General features: G+C 46.0%; 1 protein-coding gene across 16 annotated transcripts in view; it reads left to right on the forward strand.

Moving 5' to 3' along the window:
* PHKA2 (phosphorylase kinase regulatory subunit alpha 2) overlaps positions 1–26435 on the forward strand; it is an 82219-nt gene that overhangs the window by 35573 nt on the left and 20211 nt on the right. For 14 of the 16 annotated variants that reach the window (XR_012329390.1, XR_004524540.2, XR_004524539.2 and 11 more), the window contains exons 5-17: positions 1074–1156; positions 3444–3524; positions 4645–4743; positions 6531–6677; positions 8166–8219; positions 8844–8966; positions 12824–12919; positions 16581–16688; positions 18735–18813; positions 21719–21853; positions 22532–22641; positions 23798–23942; positions 24198–24276. Coding sequence is in view for 13 of the 16 variants with exons in the window: in XM_033849912.2 (XP_033705803.1) it covers positions 1074–1156; positions 3444–3524; positions 4645–4743; positions 6531–6677; positions 8166–8219; positions 8844–8966; positions 12824–12919; positions 16581–16688; positions 18735–18813; positions 21719–21853; positions 22532–22641; positions 23798–23942; positions 24198–24276 (1339 nt within the window). In the remaining 3 variants the exon portion in view is untranslated. Of the gene's footprint in view, positions 1–1073; positions 1157–2308; positions 2521–3443; positions 3525–4644; positions 4744–6530; positions 6678–8165; positions 8220–8843; positions 8967–12823; positions 12920–16580; positions 16689–18734; positions 18814–21718; positions 21854–22531; positions 22642–23797; positions 23943–24197; positions 24277–26435 lie in introns of those variants that run through there. The other 2 variants (XM_033849915.2, XM_033849910.2) reach the window with 2 other exon arrangements.

Here is a 26435-nt window from a genome sequence, read left to right on the forward strand (position 1 = left end):
CCCTGGTGGCGCAGTGGTTAAGGATCCGCCTGCTGATGCAGGGGACACGGGTTCAAGCCCTGGTCCGGGAAGATCCCACATGCCGCAGAGCAACTAAGCCCGTGCGCCACAACTACTGAGCCTGCTCTCTAGGGCCCGCGAGCCACAGCAGCTGAGCCCATGCACCTAGAGCCCATGCTCCGCAGCAAGAGAAGCCACCGCAACGAGAAGCCCGTGCACCGAAACAAAGGGTAGCCCCCGCTCACTGCAACTAGAGAAAGCCCACATGCAGCAACAAAGATCCAGCTCAGCCATAAATAAATAAATTAATTAATTTAAAAAAATAAAAATACATGTTGGAACTCTGCTCAGTATTCTGTAATAACCTAAATGGGAAAAGAATTTGAAAAAGAATAGATAGGTGTATATGTATAACTGAATCACTTTGCTGTATACCTGAAACTAACACAACATTGTTAATCAACTATACTCCAATATAAAATAAAAATTTAAAAAATCCAACAGGAGAACCAAAAAAAAAATAAAACATGTATTTGTCATAACCAGTTATACATTCAAAGACCCAAGCAAAAAACCAGCTCTCCTGGTCACTGCCTGCTTTAACACGTTGATGTAGCCGCCTGGGCAGATCCATGAGGTGAAAAGCCATCTCCTGTAGTTGAGGGCTCTACTTTCCCCATCTGCCATTGGGGAAAAGTACCCGCCCTTTGGCTCACTCAAAGATAAGACAGTGGTTGCTCTGGGCTAAAATGCTTGCTTTGTGGAATCTTCTCTGCACAAATGCAACACATACCCGAAAGCCCCACATCTTCTCTTTCGATCCTTTCTACTCCTAGGCACACACACAAAAGTGGAGCCATTCTTTCCTTCCTCCCTTCCCTCCCCCCATCCTTCCGAGATTAGACATTAACTGTTACAGTTTACTTCATACTTAATTTTTGATGCCCTAGTAAGAAAAATGAAAATGAGGGTAAAAGGATTTATTTCCTAGTGTAATATTTGTAATTTGTAATTGGCAGCTCTCTCTTCACAACGTAATTCCGTTAACTCCATTGTTTGTTTTTCTTTACTAGGCTTACGTATTATTTTCACTCTTGACGAGGTGGCCTTCATACAGAATCTTGTTTTTTATATAGAAGCTGCATATAAAGTCGCTGTAAGTGTCAAACCCAGTGTTTTTTTTTTCAGGTGTCCCAGTGTCAAAAATAATAAAAATCATACAGCTCTTTGAGGGCCAGGCTGTTTGGGGCTGACCAGAAGTTAGCAAGATTAGAGCTATAAGATTACGTCACCTCTGCACACAAAGTGCACGTTTCTGTCCAGGAGCTCAGTTGGGGAGCTTCTGTTTTTGGAATGTGCCATATGCTCTCTTTGAATCCATCACGCTTATTTTAAATAAGACTCTAAAATGTCCTGTGGCACGTCCACAGGCCAGCCTGAATCAGGATGAAGGGCAACACCGCAGGAGCTGCGGTGCCGTGGGGATCACCCCAGGCAGCCCACAGGTAGGAGGCTGGAGCCAGATGTGTGCCCTGGGCCAGGTGTGTGCGGGTGTAAATATGTAGAAACTCAGTTTCTCCAGGCTTTTGTCTGCTACAGAGAGTGGAGCCTGACACTTGTAGAGAACAGCTAAACTGCAAAGCTGAGCATAAGAGCAGTAAGGAAAGGGTAGAGTTTGTTTTTTTTCTAAAAAGCCATTAAAGCAAGGATCAGCAAACTTTTTCTGTAAAGGGCCAGAGAGTAAATTTTTTCAGCTCTGCAGTCTCTGTTGCTGCTACTCAACTCTGCCATTGTACCACAAAAGCAGCCATAGGCAACTCGTGAACTCGTGAACGTGGCTGTGTCCCAAATAGACTTTATTTACAAAAAACAGGTGGCAAACTGTTTCGGTCCAAGGGCCGTAGTTTGCTGACCCCAGGTCTAAAGTGGCGATTCTCAACCACGGGCAGTCTTCCCCTCCCAGGGGACATTTGGCAATGTCTGGAGACGTTTTTGGCTGTCACTCTGGGGAGAGTGCTACTGACATCCAGTGGGTAGAGGCCAGCGATTCTGCTGAACATACTAAGTGCACAGGACAGCTCCACACGGCAGAGAATGATCACGTTCCAAATGTCAGTGGTGCTGAGGTTGACAAACCCTGGTCTAAAGAAACTTGGGAAGTCTTTGTGGCAAGGGCGGGACTTTAGCTGGACCTTGGTGGATGAGTAGGGTTTGGATTGGCAGAAGGGAGGGAAAAGGGTGTGGGAGTAGCAGGAACAATAACAGGCAGGAACAGGCTGTGAGCATGGGAACAGCTTGGGGAAAGGGGTGCAGAGTGAAGGAGTATTCTTAGGGTGAAAGCTGAGTACTTAAGAATAGTAGAAAGTAAAGTCAGCTTGTGGACGTGCAGGAGGTGGGGCTGGATAATAGAGGTATGGCCATGTAGAGAGAGAGATTTGAACGTGATCCACTAGGGAATAAACAGGTCGTCATTTTAGACTCTTCTGCTGGAGAGTGAGCTGATCAAAGCAGTTTTGAAGGGTGAGTCAGTCCCTTGGCTCCAGGGTTGGAGTGAGGACGGGTTGGAGCGGAAAGGCCCAGCTGTGAGGAGTCCTGAAGGGAAGGGGTCCTGGGGCTCAGCAACAAGGCCTGCTTGGCAGGGAAGAGTCTGAAGTCACTCTCGTGTGTCTAAGTCTAAAATTTCTCATTTTGAAAATGTTCATCTTTCTCTGTAATAATAAATGCCAGAATTTTGGCATTGGTCCTGTTCTTCTTGGGTTGCAGCCTTTCAGTAGTGCATATAGCATTATTTCAAAACGGTATCCAGTGCTTGGGTTTCTTCAGTGAAAATGTCAACTATAAAAGTTAGGTATGCATGTATCAAGTCCTCTATGTGGACGGGCTGTTCTAAGCCAGTTCCTATTAATTTGTTTCAAAATACCAGGAAAGTCCAGTATTCTGAGCCTCAGTTTTGACTTTGGCTTCTGTTAGTTGCTGAGCATTTTTTTCCCAAGAGGTAATGTTAAAAGCAGGTATTAAATTATTTTAAGTGGTTTGGTTGGCTTCACCTAGTTATAACCCATTTGTTAAAGTTTCTTTATTCCATCTTACGATTTAATACAAGTTCAAACGTATTAGATAAGTAAAGGGCAGCCTTTTATTTTAAGATAAAATGTTCTGGTCTCTACAAATCAAGAGTTTCTTACAAATTACTAACTTTAGAAATAAGAAAATTGAGAGTGTCTTTGTATGCATTTTTGTTCCACTTGAGTATTTACTTCCAAAAGTCTACCCAGAGGTCAAATGAACTGAAATTGAGAAAGAACACAGCTCGAATATGTAAAGCCATGAATTTAGTAGCCTTGAGAAGAGATATTCATGTTTCTTCATGCCTGCAGTGACGTGAACGAATCATTTTTCCATAGCACTTTTCATATACCTCTTTTTCCCTTTTTCTCCCGCAGGATTATGGAATGTGGGAACGTGGAGATAAGACCAATCAGGGCATTCCAGAACTGAATGCAAGCTCTGTAGGAATGGCCAAGGTGACAGTCTCGTCCTGTTTGTTCTTCCTTCTGTGCGTCTGTAACTGCTTTGGTTTGGTTCTCATCGTTAGGGGTTTGGATTTGATCTGATAAGCATATTTTTCAAAAGTCAGCAAGTATGGAATTCAAGTGGCACATGTACCCCAGCCAACTGAAATTATAGGTAAAAAAAATGTAGGTTTCTTACACCGAAATCTGCGTGTACCTGAAAATAAGTGCGTTCCCTCCTTACTATCCATTGTTATCACCCACACATCTAAGCTCTTGCTGTTGTCGAAGAAGCTGGATGTGTGATGTCCAGTCTTCTTTTCTGGGTCATAAAGGGGCTGAAGAATATGACCACTTTGTAGGACAGGGCTGACAAGTTTAAAAGTCTACAGGGTCAGGTCAGGCGAGTAATATAAACAAGTGAAGCCGGCCAGATAGAAAAATATCAGGGGGTACTGAGGACGCTGCAAACTTTCTCTGTAGGTATTCTAATTCAAAATCATTTAAAAAACTTCCTCAGGCCAAACAAGACATGCCTGTAGGGCAGATTCAGCCCGCTGGCCACCAGTTGACATGTCTTGCCCTAGACATTTAGCACGCCTCCTCCCTCCCCTCTTCCTCAAGACTGAAGCATAATTTTAGACAGAATAAAGACTCCAGAACTAGAATTCTTAAAGCAACAATAAATTTGCTCTGTTAAGGTCAACTGACAGAAAACATACTTAATACTAAAAAAAGTTAATATTTTTGAGTGCCAAATATGCTAATGTTAGAAGTCAACCGCTAAAATAGGTGAAAGAAAAGCCGCCCATGAATTTAGCCCTCCACCCCTTACACACACAAAGCTGTGTTGTTAATGTTTCATTATTGGGTAGAATAGTAATTTCATTTTGGGAAATGGTTTTCTGTTTTCTCTTTCTTGTTCCTGCAGTGAGCAGCAAAACACAGGAAAGCTCTTATCCACTGAAAATAAGGATAGAACACGAGTATAAGACACTTTAGTGGATTTTAAAGATTTGTTTTACCACGTTTGGGAAAACATATATGCTAGATTGCTTAATGAAAAAGGGGTGCCAGATGTGGGAGTGTATGTGTACTAGCAAGAAAAAGTAATTCATACCTGTGCTTGTAGGCAGCCCTAGAGGCAATTGACGAACTGGACCTTTTTGGAGCCCATGGAGGTCGCAAGTCCGTGATCCACGTTCTGCCCGATGAGGTCGAACACTGCCAGGTAATGGCTCAAGGCTCTCACGTTCCAGAGAGTAGGGAAGGAGACTCATGAAGTGGAAGACTTGGGCTCCAGTTCAGATCCTCACCTTCCTAGCTTGATGGGACTTGGCTTCTTTGAGTTTCAGTTCCCTCATCCATAAAATGGGCATACTGGGACCTTCTCCTCCTGCTGCACAAGGTGGTCACAAGGATCAGAGTAAATCAACTTAGCTTGTCAGAGTACTTTGTAAACCAGAAAATACTGTGCAAACATAAGACACAGTGATGATGTTGTATATGGAGTCAATAATCAAGGCAGCCTTGTTTCGTTGGAGGCAAAATCGGTTTTATGTTTTTTGAGCATGTAGGTGGTTTTCTCTCAGGTTTATTTCATGAGGTCCCCAAATTGGATGACTAGCAGGCAGGAGTTCACTTGGGGAGGGAGTGGGAATGGGCAGAATGGATGGTGGAGGAGAGATGATATGGGAGAAATGGCAAATCAGTAAAATCTCCCTGAAATACCCGTCAGAGAAAGGTGTGATTTGATGCAGATTAGGGGACTCCATTTAGCAGACAGTAGGTCACCAGTTGCTGACACATCAGCAAACTCTTATTTAGTGAGGGCTTACCGCATGCCAGGTACTGTGCTAGGGCTGTGGGAGTGAGATATATAAAAACCTGTAAGCAGAGCGCTTCCGGTGGGAGTGTGTGTTTCAGGCAGAGAGCCGAGGGAGAGTGACTAGTTAAAGAACTGGGCTTGGGGGTCATTTGGCTATAGAAAATGAAGCTTTGTTCTGAAGCTGAAGGGCTCCCCCCCATATTTAACTCCTTCTAGCTCTTTCCATTTCCCTCCATTATATAGTCCTTAATGGGGAGTCTGCTATTTCTTTGGGTGTGGTTTAATAAAGTCAAGCTGGTATGCATCTTAATAGATGTGTAGTCCCTAGTAGAGATTGCATGAGCTCTGTAGCCAGCTGGACCTGGGTTAGAATCCTAGCTCTGTCGCAGACTGGCTGCATGCATTTAGGCATGAGTCTCTGTGTCTCAGAGTCCTCACGTGTGAATTGGACATAGTTCTCGAATTCCTTCATATAGAAGATTTAATAAGCTTATGTTTGCAGGGGTCTAGTCCCATGTCTATACATGTTAGATCTCAGTGTTAGCTCTCTTCCCTTCCCAAACTTTTCTTTATAATTTCACCTTCCTTTAGTTTACAGTGCCTAATCCAACCACCTTATAATTGAGGCCATATTATAGTGCCACTAAGTAACCCGTTCTTTCTAGGACTAAACTAATTCTGTTTTGACTAAACCATTTTGCCTGTTCATGTGGTCTTTTGAATTTGACTCCTTTAAGTAGTTCCTGGGTCACCCAGTCCAACCGGTCACATTCCACAGAAGCCAGACATTTCTTTGGCCTGGTCCCATATGTGTGTTCTTCTCTGTCTCTTATCTTCACAGCCAGGACACGCTAGCCTACTGACAAGGTAGTCCTTAGTCCCTTCCCTGCATGTCCTAAAGGCCCAGCGAAGTCAACAGAAGGCACGAAAGGAAGGGGGACAAACAGTTCTCAGCATGGGCTCCAGGCGTACTACTGCTCTCCCCAGACCCCTTTTCTCCTGCAAGGAGCAGGAAGCATTGGCTGGGTAGGCGAGGTCGCCCAGCAGGGGCCATGTTGGTAGGAAAAAGCTCTGCTCAAAATTGGCAAACTCATTCAAATGTTCCCTTGGGGTAAAGTCGTCGTTTCTAGACACTGTATGTAACTATTAGTGCTTCCGAGGTTAAAGCCACCTGTTTGTTTTTCGTTCAGTCTATTCTGTTCTCCATGCTGCCAAGAGCATCGACATCTAAAGAGATTGATGCTGGACTTCTGTCCATTATTTCTTTCCCGGCCTTTGCAGTGGAAGATGTGAACCTTGTGAATGTGACCAAAAATGAAATTATTTCCAAGCTCCAGGTAAGCATTGGTCACACTGGTGCCCTTCTGCCCTGTGTTAAGTGCCCCTTTCAGACAGTGACGTGGAGCAGCTCACCCAGGCCTCGGTTCTCCATGAGATCAGTTGCTCAGTATCTAAGTCGACTCATGATTGAGGTTTCCAAAGCTGAGTCTGGATAAGTCTTGGAGTGATCAGTGCCTTGGTTCTCTTTCTAAGTAGCAGAGCTTCAATTCAAGCTGGCACCTTTAAACCCCAATTCGTATCACTCCCGTACTTCTAAGGCAGAGCTTCTTAACCCTTTAGAGATCCCAGACAGACTCTTTTAAGAATCTCTTGAAAGGTAAAGTCCCCGCCAGAAAAAAATGTACATGTCCCAATATCCTGAAACTTTACACACAATTTCTGGGGACTTGGAGATCCCAAAGTTAAATTGAGGTTAAAAAAAATCCCCGCTCCAGGGTGAAGTGCAGCAACTATGACACATGACACCAAACTGAGAAGGTTACGCAGTACTCCAGCCAACTGAAGTTATCAGTAAAATGATTGAAGAATGTAAGTTTCCTAAACTGAAATCTGCATTTGATGATCCTACTTAGATTCGGTGAAAAATGCTTTTAGCCTTTGGAAACAAAGGGGTAAAGGGTCTCCAACCATATCCCCCAAAGAAGGCACTGTCTCAGTTAGGGGCCAGTGGAGAAAACAGAACCTCTTTAATTTGTGGAAGTAGGCAGGGAATTAATGTAGGGAATGAAGCGTTTCAAGGGGAGCAGTTCAAGACCGGGCCTCCCAGGATGCCCCAATCACTACAGGGCTGGCCACTAGGAGCGTGCCTGCCTCCATGGCCAGTGCTAGAGCAGTGCCACTTACTTAAGAAATTGGGCAGTGGACACCCAAAACTGCGATCCAGGGATTAGGGAGGCAGATTCAGAGAGCACTGCCACTGTCCTTCTTTCCTGACCCCCAAGAAGCTGGAGAGGAACACTGGAGCCTGCAGCAGGAAAACCAGCAGCGATGGCCCTAAGCCACAGGGAGCCCTGCCACCTCCCTCACCTACTTCTTGCCAGGTGCAGGCTTCTTTGCATCCGGAGCCTAACTGCGAGGAGTCTGGAATGTCCTGTGGCTTTCCAGTCTTTCCAGTAGAAGCAGTCCAGTCAATCCACGTATCTGCCTTGGTGGCTTCTCCAAGCAGTAAGGGCCCCTTTGCATCTTTGCACGATACAGCAAATCAGAATGAAAGGATGGTCATTCAGTGAACTATCGGTAATTAATCTCTCAGCCCTGACTGCCACTCTAATGGAAGGTTTTGGCATTCCCTTCCAAGCACTGATCAAACCTGAATTTACTTTGCTTATTACTTAAAAATAAGTTTTTGTACTGATAGCAAAGAGCATTTGGTACCCATTTTGTTACTAAAAGATTCATGGGAAAGGGGGTGAAGGGCTGACTTGAATCAAAGAGGCAAAGAAATTCTGTTTCATCAAATGCATCTTTTTTCTTTATCTTCTTAGGGGCGTTACGGATGCTGTCGCTTCCTTCGAGATGGTTATAAAACCCCAAGAGAGGTTGTATTTAAAGATTGTTTCTTCTGATTCCTTAACTGCTTCATATCTAAGTTGCCACTGTGGTGTTCTCCCTCTGTTGATTATAAAATTTACATGTTGGAATATAAAACTTACATGTTGGAATATTGGAAGCAAGTCTTAATTTTGGAGTCAGCAAGCTGGAGTTAGGCAATAGAATAGTAAGATCATCTGGAGGACGGCAAGCTGGTGGTTTAAAACCAGCTTTTAGACAAGGACAAACAGTTCTGTGGCTCACACGTGTTTTTAAAAGGCTACCTGTGGCCTCCTTGGGTTCCTTTGCCATAGTGACTGATATAATGATATCAATAAAACAGATAGTCTGCCCGGCACTGTGAGAGGCAAATTGCTATTTATTTGTTATAGAGATATAGTAAGCTTTAAATAATAAACTACCCAGGAGTGTTGTGTACATTTGATTTACTTTTCTGAAATGTTACCATGGAAAACTGCCAAAAATAGCATCTCCCCATTATAGCAGAATCCTAATTATGCCAGCCTCAAAGCTGCATTGAATCAGAAAGCAGGGGACACCCATTGAGGTACAATGGTATTATGTATGTAATCTGACATTACCTTTTAGAGGGTTTACCTGTTTGGTTCCAGGACCCAAACCGATTGCATTATGACCCTGCTGAACTCAAGCTCTTTGAAAACATTGAATGTGAATGGCCTGTGTTCTGGACTTATTTCATAATAGATGGGGTCTTCAACGGTGATGCTGTTCAGGTGAGAAAATGCTGGGTGTTGTGTTGGTAATCAGCATTTTCATTCCACTGGTGTGCTGATTATTATTAGAACATAGGGTTATGCAGGAATTCAGGGCACTGTGTCAGTTATCTGTCACTGCTTAACAAACTTTCCTAAAACTTAGTGAATTAAAACAACAGCTATTTTGTTTGCTTATTATTCTGCAATTTGGGCAAGGCTCAGCAGGGACAGGTTTTCTCTGCTTCACCTAGTGTCACCTGGGATGGGTCAGTGGGGCTGGAGGATCTACATCCGAGATGGCCTCCCTCACATGGTTGGCAGCTTGTTGGCCCAGACCTTGGTTCTCCACGTAGCTAGCTTGAGCTTCTTACAGTATTGCAGTCTCTGGACAGTTAAGCTTTTTACATGGTGGTCATCTTCTCCCAGAATGCGAAAGCAGAAGCCGCCAAGCTTTCTTAAGGTTTAGGCCTGGAACTGGCAAAGTGTCACATCTGTTGCATTCTGTTGTTTAAGGGCTGTTGTTGCCAAACCAGGTTTGTTTTGCCAGAGAGCAGCAAGCAAGCCAAAACGCTGTGATGCCGAGGTTTGCAGCAAACAGAGGGTTTATTCGCAAGGCAGCCATGCAAGGAGAAAGTCTCAGGTCTACCTGAGCGAAGGCAAGGGGCTCGGTGTATTTATGGGATAAAGAATAAAGCAGCAGGGCGGTCTGAGGCTGGGGAAAGGTGAGTGGGAAAAGGTGCAGTAATTGTCATTCTGCCCAAGTGTAACTAGGCTACAGGGTTCTGCATGTTCCAAAATGGAGGTGCTTAGCATGCTCTGAGGGTGGAGTTTTCAGCCCTCTGATGCCGAAAGGTCAGCGGACACTTGGGCATGCCCAATTGGAGGGTCAGTGGTCCTAACCAGTCTTAACCAGCTCAGTTGGAACCAGACACAGCTGACTCCAAGTTCCTAGACAACAACTCGGGCAAACATCTTATTATTCAGGCAAAGTGCTGCTTGGAGGACTTGCAAGTCTTAAAAGGACTTTGATTAGTGAAGGCAGGTTACAGGTAAAATGGATTTGACTAATGATTACGCTTGGTTTCAGTCCCCCCTATCTTTTTTTTTTTTTTTTTTTTTTTGCGGTACGCGGGCCTTTCACTGTCGTGGCCTCTCCCGTTGCGGAGCACAGGCTCCGGACGCGCAGGCCCAGTGGCCGTGGTTCACGGGCCCAGCCGCTCCGCGGCGTGTGGGATCTTTCCGGACCGGGGCACGAACCCGCGTCCCCTGCATCGGCAGGCGGACTCTCAACCACTGCGCCACCAGGGAAGCCCCCCCCCGTCTTTTGATCATTCCTCCATCTTAAGGGAAGAAGAGAGATTACCACTCTGGATACTTCCTGCCGATAAGGGGCATAGACCCACCTAGGGCTTGTGAAATGAAACTGTTTAGCCCTCATTTGAAAATATTCGCTTGTTCCCAGTTTCAAGTTAACATTTTGATCCCAATAAACAAATACCACCTATGTGCCAGCTGTCAAGGCATCCATAGGCCCAAGATGGGTAAACCATAGACAGAGCTGTAGCCTGAGGGGGCACATAGGATGCCACACATTGTTAAAACTTAGGCTCTTATTTTTAGGGATTTTATATAGGATAAGGCAGGGATGAAGTGTCTTACCTTTTTCCATATTGGAGTGTCTTGATCATTATCAGTTTGGCTGAAACAATTAGATATTAAATATGGAAGGGACACAGGCTGGGAAAAGTAAGTATGGTTTCTATAATATCCTGGCCATGTAGAACCTTGACAAGGGTAGATGCCAGGGTCATTTTTTTTTTTTTAATCTGAGGACACAAGGAGAGGACCAAATTTCGACTTAGGATAAAACAGGTGACAGGAAATTCTCTGTTGATTAGCCTAACCCAATATGTTACATCTGAGGGCCTTTTATCGTAAGTCATTCAAGGGGAGGGCCCTCCATAAAGGCTGGAGGACTAGGAGGCGGGGGTCGTCGGGGGCCACCAAACAGTCTTCCACACACAGGTTTTGTTGTTGCTGCTGTTCTTTTCAGACCAGCAGTGCTTTTGCCATCCTTAAGGGTACTCTTAGCTAATGTCTTAATTAATGTGTCAGCCTCCTAACTGGTCTCCCAGCCTCGCTTCCTGCTGTTTCTCCACACCATTGCCAGTGATCTTATTAAGAAAGAGACTATGCTACTGCTTTGCTTAGAAGCTTTGAATGGCTTCCTGACTGCTTTTGGGATGAGGTACAAGCTCTTCACACGTTTTGTAGGATCCCATAAGATCGGGCCCTCGTTTTCACCAGTGTACCCCCAATTTCTTGTTACTTATTTCCTTTCTTGAGTTCTGTAATCCAAGCACATGGAAACTTTTTCAGTCCTTTGAGCAGGCCATGCTGTCTCTCCCCTTCTCTCAAATGCCCTTTCAACCCCCAACTTCCCCTCCCTCCTTCACGTGATTCGTTTTAAGTGTCTCTTCTTTCAGAAAGCCTAAAAGCTGGGTCAGGTGCCCCTTTTATATGCCCCACGGTTCTTATAACAGCTTGGCACCTGTAACAGTATTTCCCACTTAGTTGTCAAAGGACCCTGGTAGAGGTGGTCTCTCTCCAGTTCACTGGTGTATGCCCCACGCCTAGTACATAGTAAGTACTCAGTGAATATTTGTTAATGCAGCATTCATTTGTTCAGACAGATTTCTTTAGCATTTGCTGCCGTGCATACTTTGGTGAGCAGAACAGACCTGTCCTCATGAAGTTTACGGGGCTGACAAACTCAAACACTCCTGTTTTTTTAATCTGTTCAGATCTCATGTTCTGGGGTAGGATATGCAATCTAAGATTCGTTTTAGTTTTTGAAAGCTGCTTCTATTGAGGAATGCAGAGGTGTTTCAGAAGCGGCAGTAAATTTCAAATATTAATGTTCCCTCTTTGTTGATTCTCACTCTTATGCTTCAGTGATTATCTCGGTTCTTAACGTTTTCTGTCTTTTTATCCCAAGACTGAAAGATCTCAAAAAGATTGAGTTGGAATTTCAATTATGAACAAGCTTGAAAATTATCAGAAACAACAACAACAACAAAAAAGCTAAGGAGACAGAAAAGCCTGTTTAGTACCTTATTTTGTAGGTCTCACAGAATTTACTTCTCTTAGCCCCCTGTGCTGTCTCTTCCAGTTGCTGCCCAGTCACATTTTAAAGTGATGCACCCTGTCGTGCTTTGCTGTCCATAAATTTCAAACGAAGAGAAAATGAGATCTGGAAGGCATTTGACTGGGCTCTCCAAAGATGAAATGTGTCAAATAGCTGGGTGGCTGTTAAGGGTTTTTTTCTCTCTATTTCCCTTTTCATGTGTAGGGTTTTATTGGTGCCTTTTTAATTTAATAGAAATGTTTACATCAACAGCTTTTACCGAGTAGCACATCCTAAAAATTGGGGTACATGGATCATAGTACCTACACTTCCTTTTCTTCACATCTTATTCGTTCAGCAAATATTTCGTGAGCAATAAATGTTTGAACGGAGGGCTTCTTCAGTGGAAAACTACCAACAGGTGGAAATGAATGCACTGCTTAAGATCTGGCCTCCACTCCATAAAGCTTATAGTCTAGCTGGTGAGACAAAGTTTAAATATGTGAGAAGTTAAGAGTGAAATATTTAAATCACGAATTAAAGACAACACATAAAAGGCTAGTCGCATTTAGTTCCTCCTAACATTTGCTGTCAGCAAGAGTCCAGGTTCCTCCTGCAGTCCTTGAGCTGAAGGTATTTGTGCATTTCTTAGCCTTGTGTCCTACTTCTGATCTGTTTGTTGCCAAGAGAGCTGTTTTTCTGTGTTGCACTGCTGTTTCCTACCGTGGGGGATGGGGCTATTTTCCAGGTCCAAGAATACCGAGAGGCCCTGGAGGGAATATTAATCAGAGGCAAGAACGGGATCCACCTGATGCCTGAACTCTACGCCGTGCCGCCTAACAAGGTAAGCAGGTGCTGCTTATCTAATACAAAGTGAGATGGTGCTTGGCATTTGGGTATTTTTCATTCCCCCTTCAGACCTAACACTTTTTCTCCAGGAGAAGTGGTTTCTAAAGCCTTCAGTAGTGTTCCTGTTTATCACAGGAGTTACGGCTTTGGAGCCATGCTTGACCTGGCTGGTGCCCAAGGGAGGCGTTAGTTGAGGACCTTCAGAGGATACTTGTCCTTCTCCGAGCCCAAGGCCACACAGGCCCTAAAAAGCACAAAACACTATTAGGCACCATGTTCTCACACATTTCCACGGAAGAAGAAACCAGACAGAATCTCCCTGGGAGAGGGGGAGAGGTGTATAGGCATACCTCGCTTTACTTCAACTTCGCAGATAACTGCGTTTTTTTTTTAAACAAATTGAAGTTTGTGGCAACCTTTAATTGAGTTCTTCCAATAGCATTTGCTCACTTCGTGTCTCTGTCACGTTTTGGTAATTCTTACAACGTTTCAGACTTTTTCATTATTACTATATTTGTTATGCTGACGTGTGATCAGTAATCTTTAATGTTACTACTGCTGAACTTGATGAAGGTTCAGATGATGGTTAGTATTTTTTAGCAACAAAATATGTTTAAATTAAGATACATACAGTTCTTTTAGACAAAATGCTATTTCACACTTAGTAGATTACAGTATAGTGTGAACATAACTTTTATATGCAATGGGAAACCAAAAAATTTGCGTGACTCCCTTTATATTCATTTTATTGCAGTGGTCTGGACCCAAGGTGTGCCTGTGTAGGGTAGCTGAGAATCTCTTCCTTTGAGTCAAGCAGTTCCTGAGCTAGAGCTTGAGTAATCACTTAGAAACCATTCTATATCATGAAGAGGGAAACTGGCCAGTTCCAAGAAGATGCCCAAAGATCGTTTTTTCTATCCACTTTCCTAGCTTGGGTCATGATGGACCTATATATCTTAATGGGAAGAAAAGAATTCTCGATTCAAGGCTATTTCTCTTTTGAATGTTCCTGTTGCTTCAAAGCTTCATTATTGCACTTTGGGGAGGAAGAGATTTCAGAGAGCAGTGTCCTTCCCCCGGTTGACAGGGCCTGCACTAGAGCGTAACCCTGCTGTCACACAGCAGCTTGGGTCTACGAGTTTGTGGTTGAATCAGGCCCACGAGCACATGGTCAGGGGACTGGCAAAGGCCTTTGAAATTATCTGCCTCAGTTCAGAGAGGCAGAGCTCAGACAGCACTGGGCTCTGCCTGGAACCAGACCCCAGGTTCAGGGCCTCCTCACAACCCCACGCTGCCTCCTAATGGGTGGTGCATTTCCAGGGGATGGACAGTCCCTCACTGTAGAGATCAGGCCATGGAGCCTGCAGGGGCTGTTTTCTTTCTAACTGTTAGAAACCTAGGTTTCCTGCAAACGTATTCATTTTACTATGTGTGATGTGTATGTGGTGGTGGTGGTGGGGGGCTGACAGTGGGGGCTGGGTACTTACTTCCTAGCAACTGCGTGTTCAGGTTGCCCCTTTTCCAGTATTGAGGCACTTGACAAAACAAAGTTGGTAATGGGCCGTAATTTGGAACCTGAAAGCATAGCAAGGGAAAATAAATAGCTTCAGGGGTATTTTGCCTATTTTATGATAGAGAATAACCATCTATCCATGTTCTACTAAAAGGCATATTTCCTGACTGTAGTAACTGCTAGGTGTTATAAGCTCTCCTTTTCTTCCTGGTGAACAGTTCTGGCTACGTGTTGTAAAGGGTTACTCTGCAACTTTTCTCTTCTGATCTCTACACTGACCTTTGGGCTTGTACTTGTCATTTCAGTATCCTCCTTTATCTAGTGTGTTTACACATCAGCTAGGCACCGATTTTGAACATTCTTTTATTTTGAGCACAGTTTGTATCTGTGCCGGTTCTGGATGACAGCTGGGAAGGTTCACCCGTCACATCTTAGTAACATGCAGAGACCACCACAGACAGGGCTGCCCCGACCCATATGGCACCTTTGTGCAAATTAGAAAAAGAGCCTCACCCTTGGAGTGGCCACAGCTCTGGGCCAAGGCGCCATCCAGCCTGACTTTCAGCGTCACTCACTTCCTCAGGTGGACAGGCTTTTGCAGGGCGCCACCACCCACGGGGCCTCCATTGGACAGCTCGAGACTAACGCAAGCGTACCCAGCAGACTTGCTTGGAGCAGCTGCTCCGGGCTGGGCAGCAGGCTAGGTACTGGGGTACAGAGGGGTCATGACGCTGGCTCTGCCTCTGCGAACTTGCAGGCTAGGGGGGTCGGAGGAGCGAATCCATGGGATGGAGGGCAGACAGAGGACCGCCGGCGGCAAAGGCTTGGTGCATTGGAGGACCTGCAAGCAGATTGGAAGGACTGAGGTGGAGAGGGGGAGACACATACCTCCACGGGGAGGCAGGAGCCAGCAATGGGTGGGAGGAGGGCAGAGCCAAGCTGTCTTTTGACCCAGATATCTTGTCTACCTTCTGTTCTTTGCATCGACTATTTCCCATTCCAGATCTATGTAATCTTTCTTAACAGTACTTACATTTCAAAAAGTTTTAATGTACAATCTGACTGCAAAAGTAATTCTGCATACTGCAAAACATACAAGATTCTATAGAAAGAAAATATTTCTCCCGAATCTTACTTCCCAAATATAACCACAATGATGTTTTGGAGAATCTCCCTCCACGTATTATCCTATTTGATTATTTGATTACTGGTAACATTTAATTCTGTTCCATTTATGAGCTTAAGTTTTTCTCAGTTTACTACAGAAAAATTTTTTAAATTTACTGCATGTATTAACAACATCACTGATTAATTCACAAGCAGAGAATGGCTCGTCTCATGATGTGATTTTCCCCTTTGGAGAAAGATGTGTTTCCTATTTCCTTCAATTGGCTTATGTTTTCTGGAGAAGAAAGTGGTCACTAACATTCCCCCAACCAACGAACGTTGTAATGACCCAAAACCCAAAGGTCAGCATGGAGTTTACAACAGAAAATTGCAGCCTTTTACAACACGTAGCCAGCACTGTCCATCAGAAAGAGAACTGTAGCTTATTTTGATGAGTCAAAAGCCCCCAATGGATTCAGCTTTTTGAGTCCCTGATGGAAAATTAGTGATCTAATAATACAGTTGTTTTTCCTCAATAAATAGCGCCACCTTCTGGTAATTTTCTTGCATCTGCACGCTGAGTTTATGAACCCCTGAGGAGAGCAAGATAGAAACCTGACTCAGCATCCAGAACTACACTGCCATGGCTGTTGGCTGATGTTTTAGATCATTGTACCCATAATGCAACCAAATATAAGTATGAGCTGTGACATTTCTTGTTGCCCAGAGCTGTGCTCAAAGACAGCAGGCCCAGTTTCCAGTGCCTATCTCTCAGCCTTTTGCCATCAGTGTGCTTGCGGGAAGAGCACTGGCTGGAACCAGGCCTGGGTTTGAGTTCCACCTCTGCTGCTTTTAGCCACGTGGCCCCCCGCGCAAGGGCCTCAGCCTCCATGGCCTCCTTATCCCAGCTCTCGCATAGAATTGGTTTGGAGGATCAAATGAGTGGCATTTTGTAAATCCTCCGTGCGCTCCCCATGTAGTGACGTTGGCCATTTTCTCCTCTGACATTCTGACTTCGGGTTTTCCTCTCTGCCAGGTAGATGAAGAGTATAAGAATCCTCACACGGTGGACAGAGTTCCTCTGGGGAAGCTGCCCCATCTGTGGGGTCAGTCCTTGTACATCCTCAGCTCCCTGTTGGCAGAGGTAAGGGACTTGGGGGCTTCACAGACTGGAAACCATCTGATTGGAAGTTCAGGGGACCCTGGAAGAACACAGGGGCTCTCTGCTCCATGTGGCTATGAATATCTTTGGCATCTTTTTTTTTTTTAAGATTACATTCTTGTTTAATTTTTTTTTAAGTTTTTTTTAACGTGGACCATTTTTAAAGTCTTTATTGAATTTGTTACAATATTGCTTCTGTTTTTTTGTTTTTTGTTTTTATGTTTTGGTTTTTTGGCCGCGAGGCATGTGGGATCTTAGCTCCCCGACCAGGGATGGAACCCACACCCCCTGCACTGGAAGGTGAAGTCCCAACCACTGGACCGCCAGGGAAGTCACCCGTCTTTGGCATCTTCATGGCTTTCAGGTCAACTGGTTGGGGTTGCCTCTGAGGCTTGAGACCTAGGCTTGTGTCCGTATTTATAATAAACCATTTTGGGCTTAGCTGCAAGCCAAGCACTCTCTGTCCCTCCCCCAGCGCCCCTTCCCACCAGCATTCCTGGTCTGTGGCTAGAACCTGGTTGAGTTGATGGTCGGTAGGAGGGCCGGAAACTTCTCAGCCAGGATCAGCACATGTATGAAAGATGCAGGGTTTGGGGGACTACTCCACACGGTCTTAGGTGCAGGAAGCAGGAGGACTCTGATGCTCCAGTGCTCTCTCCAGGAAGGGGCAGCGGGCTGGTTCTTCTGTAGTGGATTTTGTGTCGGCCGCTCCCTCAGCCAGTAGCACCGCCACACAGAAGGTCTGCTGCCTCTGACTCATTCCTCCTTGTTAAGCATTTTCTTGCCTCCAGGTTTAAGTTTTTAAAATACAAATGCTTTTGTGCCAGCTAAAAATGAATCCCCCTCCCCAGTCCTAAGTGTGAGTGATTTTTATCGGATGGCTCATCTTTCCTGGGAGGATCCTGCCCAGCTGAGTGCTTTGGACCCCTGGGGAGGGGTGGGGGCGGTGGGGGGCGGGGGAGCCAGGGGAGCAATGGGTTGGATGTCACTGGAGTTCCTGGTGGGTGAAAGGAAGACCCAAGTGAAGCTATCACAGTGCAAGTGGCCCTTAGGTGCTGAGATGGAGCAGTTGCTTCATGGATATGATCATCTCCGCAGTTTCATGGACATGTTCTTGCGGGTGGAGACTGTGTCTTATACTTTTGTCTTTATGAGTAGGGAAGCACATATATCTCCTTTGGAAAGCCAGCCCTGCCTCTGACTAGCTCTTTAACCTCGGGCAGGTCTCTTAATCTCCCTGGGCCTCGGTTTCCTTATCTTTATTATTATTTTTTTTTAATGTTGTACAGCTTTATTTAAATATAGGGTTTTTTTTTTTCACGTTTCCTCATCTTTAAAGTAAAGAGTTTGGGCTTTATCATCTCTGCAATATGGTGCAGCTCTGATTTCTGTATCAGTGACATGGGAAACAAACTTGCTTTTGTTTCCTCCTCCCAATGTAAAGGCCCTCATCTAGGTCCAGCATTAGGTCCAACTTCTCCTCAGAACTCCCAGAACACCTTGATCCCTTCTCTTAAGGTTCCCATCATTTATAGAAAATACGAGGAGATCCACATTCAAAAAGCACTCTGCCAGCAGGCAGGGGAGTTTTGTGTTTCAGGACAGTCAACTCTGGGCCAAGTCCTTACCCTAAGGACATTGCCTCGGTTTCCCCACCTGTAAGATGTGCGAATGGTAGTGCCTCCCTGTTAGGAGGCCTGTGTGACAGTGCATGTACAGGGCTCAGCACGGTACCTGGCGCGGGGTAAGGGCTCAGGAAGCATGAGTTACCCTCGTTCTTTTCACTCACACAAGTTTGGCGTCTCTGACTAGCCCTGGAGAGCTGGGTGCCAAAAACGCAATACATTGATCAGTGCCATCTAAATGGTATACTGTAGTTCAGAGAAAATAAGCATTTGCCTTGAAAAATGATAAAGGAATAAAACACTGAAGATTTTGAGCCCCCAAATATTTTATTTTCAAACTTAGGTTTAAGGTGAAATTTCAGTTAATCAGTATTTCATAGTGTTAATGCTCCTCTTTTCCTAGGGATTCCTTGCCACTGGTGAAATTGATCCCTTAAATAGAAGATTTTCCACTTCCGTCAAACCTGATGTCGTAGTACAAGGTTTGTGAGCATGTTTACTATTCATATTTAACTTTGTAAAACCAATGTTATTTTTAAAGCGAAGTGTTCTATGTAATTTTTAAAAATCTGCATGTGTATATATTTTAGCATGTATTAGTTCTGTGAAATGTGTTCTGTAACTCAGCTGCTTCCAATCACAGTTACTTTCTACAAAGCAGTTGTTTCTTGAATCTAAACCTTGATTGCAACCGGGGCACAAGTGATTCATTGAGCATCATTTTTCATAACTGCTCTTCTTTAAAAAGTAGAACGTGACCTTGTTGAAAACTCAAAACCCAAATGAGGGTTCACTCGTTCCTCCCTTGGAGGTCTGACTTCTTTCCAGAGCTGCAGGCCCATGTTTTCACCTCCCTCCACCCATCTCCCCTCCTCTCCAGCCGGCACCTCTTCCGCAGAAGTGCAAGGCCAGCCTGGGCTACTGCTGCGGCACTGGCTCTGACTAGCCATGTGACTTCACCTCTGTGTGCCTCGGGCTCTCCTGACCGGTGCTCTCTCACAGGGTGGTCTTGAGAGGAATTGAGATCCACAGGGAAAGCCCTCAGTGCAGGGCCAGGCCTAGAATGCTCCCTGCTGGCTGATTCCTCTCCCTACTTCCCCTCCTAGGAAGGACTCCCCAGGAGCTCACAAACCTCATAGAGTGACTTATATACCAGCTAAGTATCATAGCGTGTCGTGACTACGCCTTGTGTCCTCTAGAGGACACTGTACATTTCTTAAGGACAAGGGCCTTATCATTTTTGTAGCTTCTGTGTTGATTGATACACACGCATTCAATACATTAAAAACAATTATTGAGCAAATGAAGGGCAACCCTCTCTGTGGCCACGGATGCATTTGGCTATGCCTGTCCGTGATACAGCAGAGGTCGTGCAGGTCATCACCCAGTCGATACTGTGCCCCAGGCCCACCGAGAGACGCACCCAACCATCACAACATTCCGATCAGGTAGAAAGTGTGACGATCATGATTATCATCCCCCTCTTACACATGAGGCTAAGGGGTTAACTTACTCAGGGACCCACGGCTGACAGCTGGAGGTGCAAACCCAGCTCTGACCTCCAGGTGGCGTGATCCAGCCTGACCCCACAGTCTCTGCCCGTCACCAGAGCACATGCTGCTAAGTGATCCCTTAAGTCCACAAGGCCGCTCTTCCAGTTGCGGGCTGGGGTGCATCGATGGATCCTGAGCACCACTTTTTTTTTTTTTTTTAAATGCAATAGAAGAAAACAGAGTAGAAAATATCAGAGGCTGTGGTCTGGAGGAAGGAGAAGTGCAGTTTCAGAAACTTCTCTGCGTGCATCTCTCTCAGATCACCAGGCTCACAGGTCTTGGTCAAGCCACTCGTCTGAAAGAGTCACTTCTACAGAGTGACCGCCTTGTGGCTCTGATACGTGGAGATCTCTGCACGGTGTTGTAATCTTCCAAGGAGACGGGTGTTAAGGGAAGCTGCTCGCCCAGTCCTGCATGGCTGATGTTCCCATGCTGGGGCCTGGGGGGTTAGCTTCCAGTCCCTGCTCAGCTACAGCTGGCCAGTCGAGCAGCAAGGCTTCCCCTCAGGGCCTTGCTGTGAAGCTCAGATGAGATCATGAATATTAAAATACTTTGAAACAGCATCATGTGCTATGTAAATATAAGGAGGTGACATTCAGGTCTCAGTGGCATTTACATGTATCATACGTTCAGCTGCCACCAGCCTGAGGGTACAGTGGTTGGGCTCAGGGAGCTACCTTAACAGTAACCGAGTCTTTCCTCTGGCCTGAGCACCGCCCCGAGCCCCTGCAGCTCCTGGCAGGCTCAGCTGCAGGTGGACACAGCACCAGCCGCTCTCTCTGTGGCCAGAACTCCCTTTCTCCAGTTCCCTCCCCAGGACTCCTTCCTTTTGCCAAAGCACTGTCCCTTCTCTTTTTTTTTTTTTTTGCGGTACGCGGGCCTCTCACTGTTGTGGCTTCTCCCGTTGCGGAGCACAGGCTCCAGACGCGCAGGCTCAGCGGCCATGGCTCACGGGCCCAGCCGCTCCGCGGCATGTGGGATCTTCCCGGACCGGGGCACGAACCCGCGTCCCCTGCATTGGCAGGCGGACTCTCAACCACTGCGCCACCAGGGAAGCCCTGTCCCTTCTCTTAAAAGCCAGCAGTACTGGTACAGCAGGTATGGGGGGGTCTGAGCCCACCTCCGGCCCCCACATCCCAGGCATCCCAGAGCCTTGCCTGCTAGAGAGCCAGATGCCCAGCCTCATTCACTGGAGATGGGGCTCAGGCCGGCCCACTGGGTGCGTGGCCCAGCTCTGGGGTGGCTCTTCCCTACTAGCGGGGGGCCCTGTGCTGTGTTTCCCAGTGGGCCAGGCTGCCCCACTACCACCAGCCCACTGGTAGGCCCACTTTTCCTTCTCTCCAGAGCATAAAATCTCCTCCTCCCTCCCCCTTGGTCAGAGCATCCCCTGCTGCACACACCACTATATTGCTCTTCTGTCTTTGAGAGCAGAGGCACGGACTTCTTCTGGTATCCCCTTTGCAAAGCTGTTTCCACTCCTGACCCCATGTGAAAAGAACACAAGACAGGTTTCGAATAAATGCAGACCCACAGGGAAGCAAGACGTCATTTGAGATGGGTAATTCAGCTTGGGACCTGTTGAAGACCACTTCTAGAAGTCCCAGACTGTCTTGCACATTGAGGGCACTCGATAAATATGCACTGTGGGTGTTGAGGGGAGGCAAGGCCAGAGCGAACCAGGAAGAGCGACAGGACAAGCGCTCTCCCTTTCAAAAGCACCCAGCACGTGGAGAGCATGCTGTCACAGGCCAGAGAGGAGAGGAGACAGCAGCACACATCCGTGTGAGGGGACGAGGGCCGCCGTCTCATGCAGGTGCTATGTTCTTGTTCACAGTGACTGTTCTGGCAGAAAACAAGCACATTAAGGAGTTGCTGAGGAAACATGGGGTGAGCTTGCAGAGTATTGCCGACATTCATCCAATCCGAGTCCAGCCAGGCCGGATTCTTAGTCACATATATGCCAAGCTTGGTAGGTTTGGGGAAATAGCAGGGCATTTTTGGCGAGGGGGCATCTCGGTTCTAGGTTTGGGGTCTGGGGGAGACTGTGATATGTGTAAATTCAAAGGAATTGGGCAAAGCACTAAAGTAGGTGGTTTGACAGCTTCCACGTGAAGAGGAATGGCCACCAAGCACGTTCCTCTCATGCCTGTTCAGGAGATGTCACCACACGTAGCAGTGTGATTCATCAGCTCTGTTGTAAAAGAAGGAGCCACCTTTGAAATTTCACAATTGGAACAGTCATTTGTGTCTTGGTGATGTTTCTAAATTTTATCTGTGGTCTAAGAAAATGCCCATTTACCCATTAAAATGGGAGATGGGTTCTCTTTACTTTTTCTAAAATCTGACTTTGTTTAGGATCATGGTTCAATACTAAATAAATAAAAAGTGAACATTAATAAAGTCCTTTTAATAATTTTATCCCATATAGATGTGGCACCGGGTGCTGTTCTTCTATATGCATGAAAAGAAGGGGGTGGGATTTGTTTTTAATTCATCCTTGTCCCAAAGAAGGATAACAGTATTAGAAAAACCAAACCTCAAAGTGAGTTGTTTAACATATAAGTAAGCCCAGTCTTAGCCAGAATCACTTGGATTAGATGTCACTGTATTTGCTCTAGCTCGAATTGCTCTTTTATTTTCTAAATAGGACGGAATAAGAATATGAAATTGAGTGGGCGACCATATCGGCACATCGGAGTCCTTGGAACATCTAAACTATATGTGATTAGGAACCAAATCTTTACTTTCACACCCCAGGTGAGAAGAGCAGGCCAGTAACAAACCAACAAGCATGTTTATTAAGCTGTCTTTTCTGTCTGGGGAGGTACTTTGAATGTGCGTGCATGTATTCAAACAGAGACGTAAGATGACGCCCAGTACCTAATACAGTTCTTTACTCGTGGTAGGTGCTCAACAAATGCGGCTTGAATCGAATTGAGCGTGCCCTCACTTCCAGTATGAAATTCATACCACTTTACAAATTCGCTAGTGACATGCCACTTGACTCGCAGCCCTTGTGCCCTAATTGCAATAGTCCTTAACCCTTGCTTGGGCTGTTAGCAGGTCCTCTGTCAGCAGAATCCCACATGGGAAGTCTGATTTCTTAGGTCCCAACCCTCTTGACAGGATCCTGAATATACAGATTATGGAACCTTTCTTCAGAGTTTTTGTTTCCAAAGGAAACTAGTCCTGTGGAATGCAAACGAAGCGTTTTTCATCCATTTGGGCAGCTAGAAAGGCCAACTGAGGGATCACTTTGTCAACATGGGGCATAGCCGCCCAGCTGTCTGGGGACGTAGTTGGACTGTAGGGTCATGGGTCAGTAGCCTCAAGTTGCTCTTTTTCACCCAGCCTGTGCTGCTTGCTTAAATCTTGTGAGTTATTTCCCTTCGTAACAAATTTTAGACCAGAACTGAGCGTGCACTGGTCCAGAGGCCAGGACGACAGTGATTTTCATCAACATCAGGCAACAGTGCCTTTAGTTCACATTAACCAGGCCATGAATCAGGTAAACACAGTCTCCACGTCTCACCTGCTCTCAGTGGCCCCACTAGGAAAACATCACCGAGCCCAGCAGCCCTGGACAGTGTAGGAATTAAGGAGTTATTGATTTACCTTCAGGGACAGCGGTATTGGGGCAGGTCCTTAAATCCCCATCCAAGGAGCTGTAAATAGATCTCGTTGTGCAAGTTTCCCTTCTGCGCTAGCACTAACGTAGCTCTGGCTCCTGGGCAGGCGACAGGTCGATTTGTCTGATCGCGAGGAGAGCCCCATTATGGGGGCGGATTACAGCCAGGGTTGAGCCTCTTCTCTGGAAACAAAATGCAAGGATTAGTGCTGCCGTGAATGACAGCTGGGGTTATGTCGAGGGAGATGAAGGACAGCCTTGAACCTGGCCTCTTCTGACTTGCAGTTCACTGACCAGCATCACTTCTACCTGGCCCTGGACAATGAGATGATTGTGGAGATGCTGAGGATCGAGCTAGCCTACCTGTGCACCTGCTGGCGGATGACGGGCAGACCCACGCTCACCTTCCCCATCACCCATACCATGCTCAGTAACTCCATGAACTTGATCTGCTTGACTCATGTCCCACTGGTGGTTTGGACCCTTTTCAAAATGTTTAAAATGCGTCCCATGGACAGAGCTAAGTACTGAAGGGGGGGTTCTTAGCAGTTAGATTTCTTAGGTCAGGAATCTTCTGCGCCATACATATTTTAATTAGATTTTGTTGATGAAAACGTTTCCGTGCATAACGAAACAAAGTATTCCCAGATTAAGTAAACTAATTGATCTTTTTTTTTTTTTTAAGCAAACGATGGCTCAGATATTCATTCTGCTGTTCTTTCTACAATTCGAAAACTAGAGGATGGATATTTTGGAGGAGCTAGGTAATTTGTGATTTTTTTAAAAAGCAAAAGTAGCGTTGACCTTTCTTAAAGTCTTTTGCTGCCCTTCTCCCATTTTTCGTATCTTGCCGAACATAGAAGCGTGGAGCTTTAGAGTAAAAAGGGAGTTAAAACATCTAATCCAGTCACCCATGTGAAACTGGAATCATCTCTAAGCATCAGTTGGTGGGTGTTTGTGAAGCTTTTATGGACGCCAGGAGGCCTGGGGCATAGAGAGATGAACATATCAAGTCTCTCCGAAGTGGCACTCTCGGAATGCATGTATGGGATGCTGTGTCTGTTTCTACTCAAAGGCTAGAAAACACCCAGGGCCTAGGATCTGGCCGGTGCTCAATAATCAAATCACTCCTGGAATTGACTTGGGTGTGCCAACGCCGTAAGAATAATTCACAGAACTTTACAAATTCCTTCGTGGCCCTCAGAGCAGAGCACCTGAATGGGCCTCCCTAGACCACTGTCCCCTCATCCTCCGTGGAACGACGCCCATTCCGATTTGCAGGCCCACAGTCCAACCAGTGCTCCCAGCTATTACAGTGAAGCACCTTGAGGGATAGGGGGCTCACCTCCCATGGAAACCCCTTTTTTTTTTGTACCCCATGACTGTCACAGGGCAGAAGATTTCTCAGTAGCATCTATGCCCTGATCTCTGTGAATCTCCTGGAATATGCCAGAAGGGCCCCAGGATAACCTCACCACGCAGCTGGTCCGAGTAATGTGTGGCCTTTGCCGAGCTTGGGGAGGCTGCCGTTTGGGTCCTGATGGAGTGCCAGTTGCTAAAAGTGTTTGGGAGTTGAAGTCAGCCCTTCTTGTCACATCCTCCCACACCAGGGACCCTGCTGCCACAGTAATTTTTTTAAATTATAAAATACACATAAAAATTGCCATCTTAACCATTTTCAAGTGTACAGTTCGGTTGCGTTAAGTATATTCACGTAGTTTGCAACCAATCTCTAGAACTCTTTTCATCTTGTAAAACTGAAACTCCCCCCACCCCCGCCCCTGGCAACTACAGTCTGCTTTCTGTCTCCAGGTGTCTCGTCTCAGTGGACTTATCCAGTATTTGTTTTTTTGTGTGACTGGCTTATTTCACTTAGGCTGATGTCCTCAGGGTTGAGTCACTGGATTTCTAAGCACTGGGTTTGGCACCTCTGCTCACCAAGCTCGCTGCGGGTTTTGCTGTAGACTCGAAGTGGCCCTCGCTCCAAGCTTCTCCTGGCCTCTCTCATGAGTGTCAGCGAGGCCATCCCCAGCATTCTGCTATCTAGCTCCCAGGGCTGGCGCCATAACTGCAGTTGGCATCTGCTTTCGTACATTTCATATCCAGCTTGGATAAGTTACCACCTGGCATATGGCGTCATAACCGAGAGACAATACTATACGCCCATAATTAACTGTTTTCCAAAATGAATTCTTTAACTGAAATCTAATCATTGTCAAAAGGATACCGTGTGCAGTTAGTTGAGCACTTGCAGTGTGTTCTTTGTGGCTTTGCACCTGTTGTCTCATGTTGTCTTCACTTTGTCGTGCAGGCTGTATTCCTATTTTATGGGCAAGGATCTGTAGGCTCAGAGAGCCAGGGGCACAAGATGAGTAGGTGCAGAAGCTCTGTGTGAATCCAGAAACGGGGCTGTAACCACCATACTGAGCTGGATGAGGGCTTACAGGAATCAGGAGGGCCTCCTGGTTACAGAGTATGGCAAACAATCCAGAGAACCCTGGAAAGAAACAGGAATGCCTAGGCTCCATCAGCTGCCCTTCCTACTTAGTTCTTCATAATTAACGCTGAATGTCATTTTGTCTCTTTTTTAGGTCTGAGGGTATTTAAAAAACTGAACTCGCTCTACATGCCAGGCTCCACCCTCTGCACCCACCTGGGGTCGCTTGCCATCAGAGGGTTTAGCCTTTCCGCCTTTGACCTGATTCCTTTCAACTTCATCAGAGAGGAACTGGTCCCTGGCTCCACCTCATCTCCTACTGTTTCCAACCGCAGGGCAAAACAATCCTTAGAACTGACCCCAGGGCTCTAGGGGGAAAGTTTTACTTGATTTAAGGGAAGGCTTTTCTCTCCCTCAGGCAATGTCTCTTGACAGTGTACTTGCCCGCAGAAGCTCAGGCACCTGTGAGTTCATCTGAGCTGCGTG

Source organism: Tursiops truncatus, chromosome X (assembly GCF_011762595.2).
Source record: "Tursiops truncatus isolate mTurTru1 chromosome X, mTurTru1.mat.Y, whole genome shotgun sequence".
Lineage (NCBI taxonomy): Eukaryota > Metazoa > Chordata > Mammalia > Artiodactyla > Delphinidae > Tursiops > Tursiops truncatus.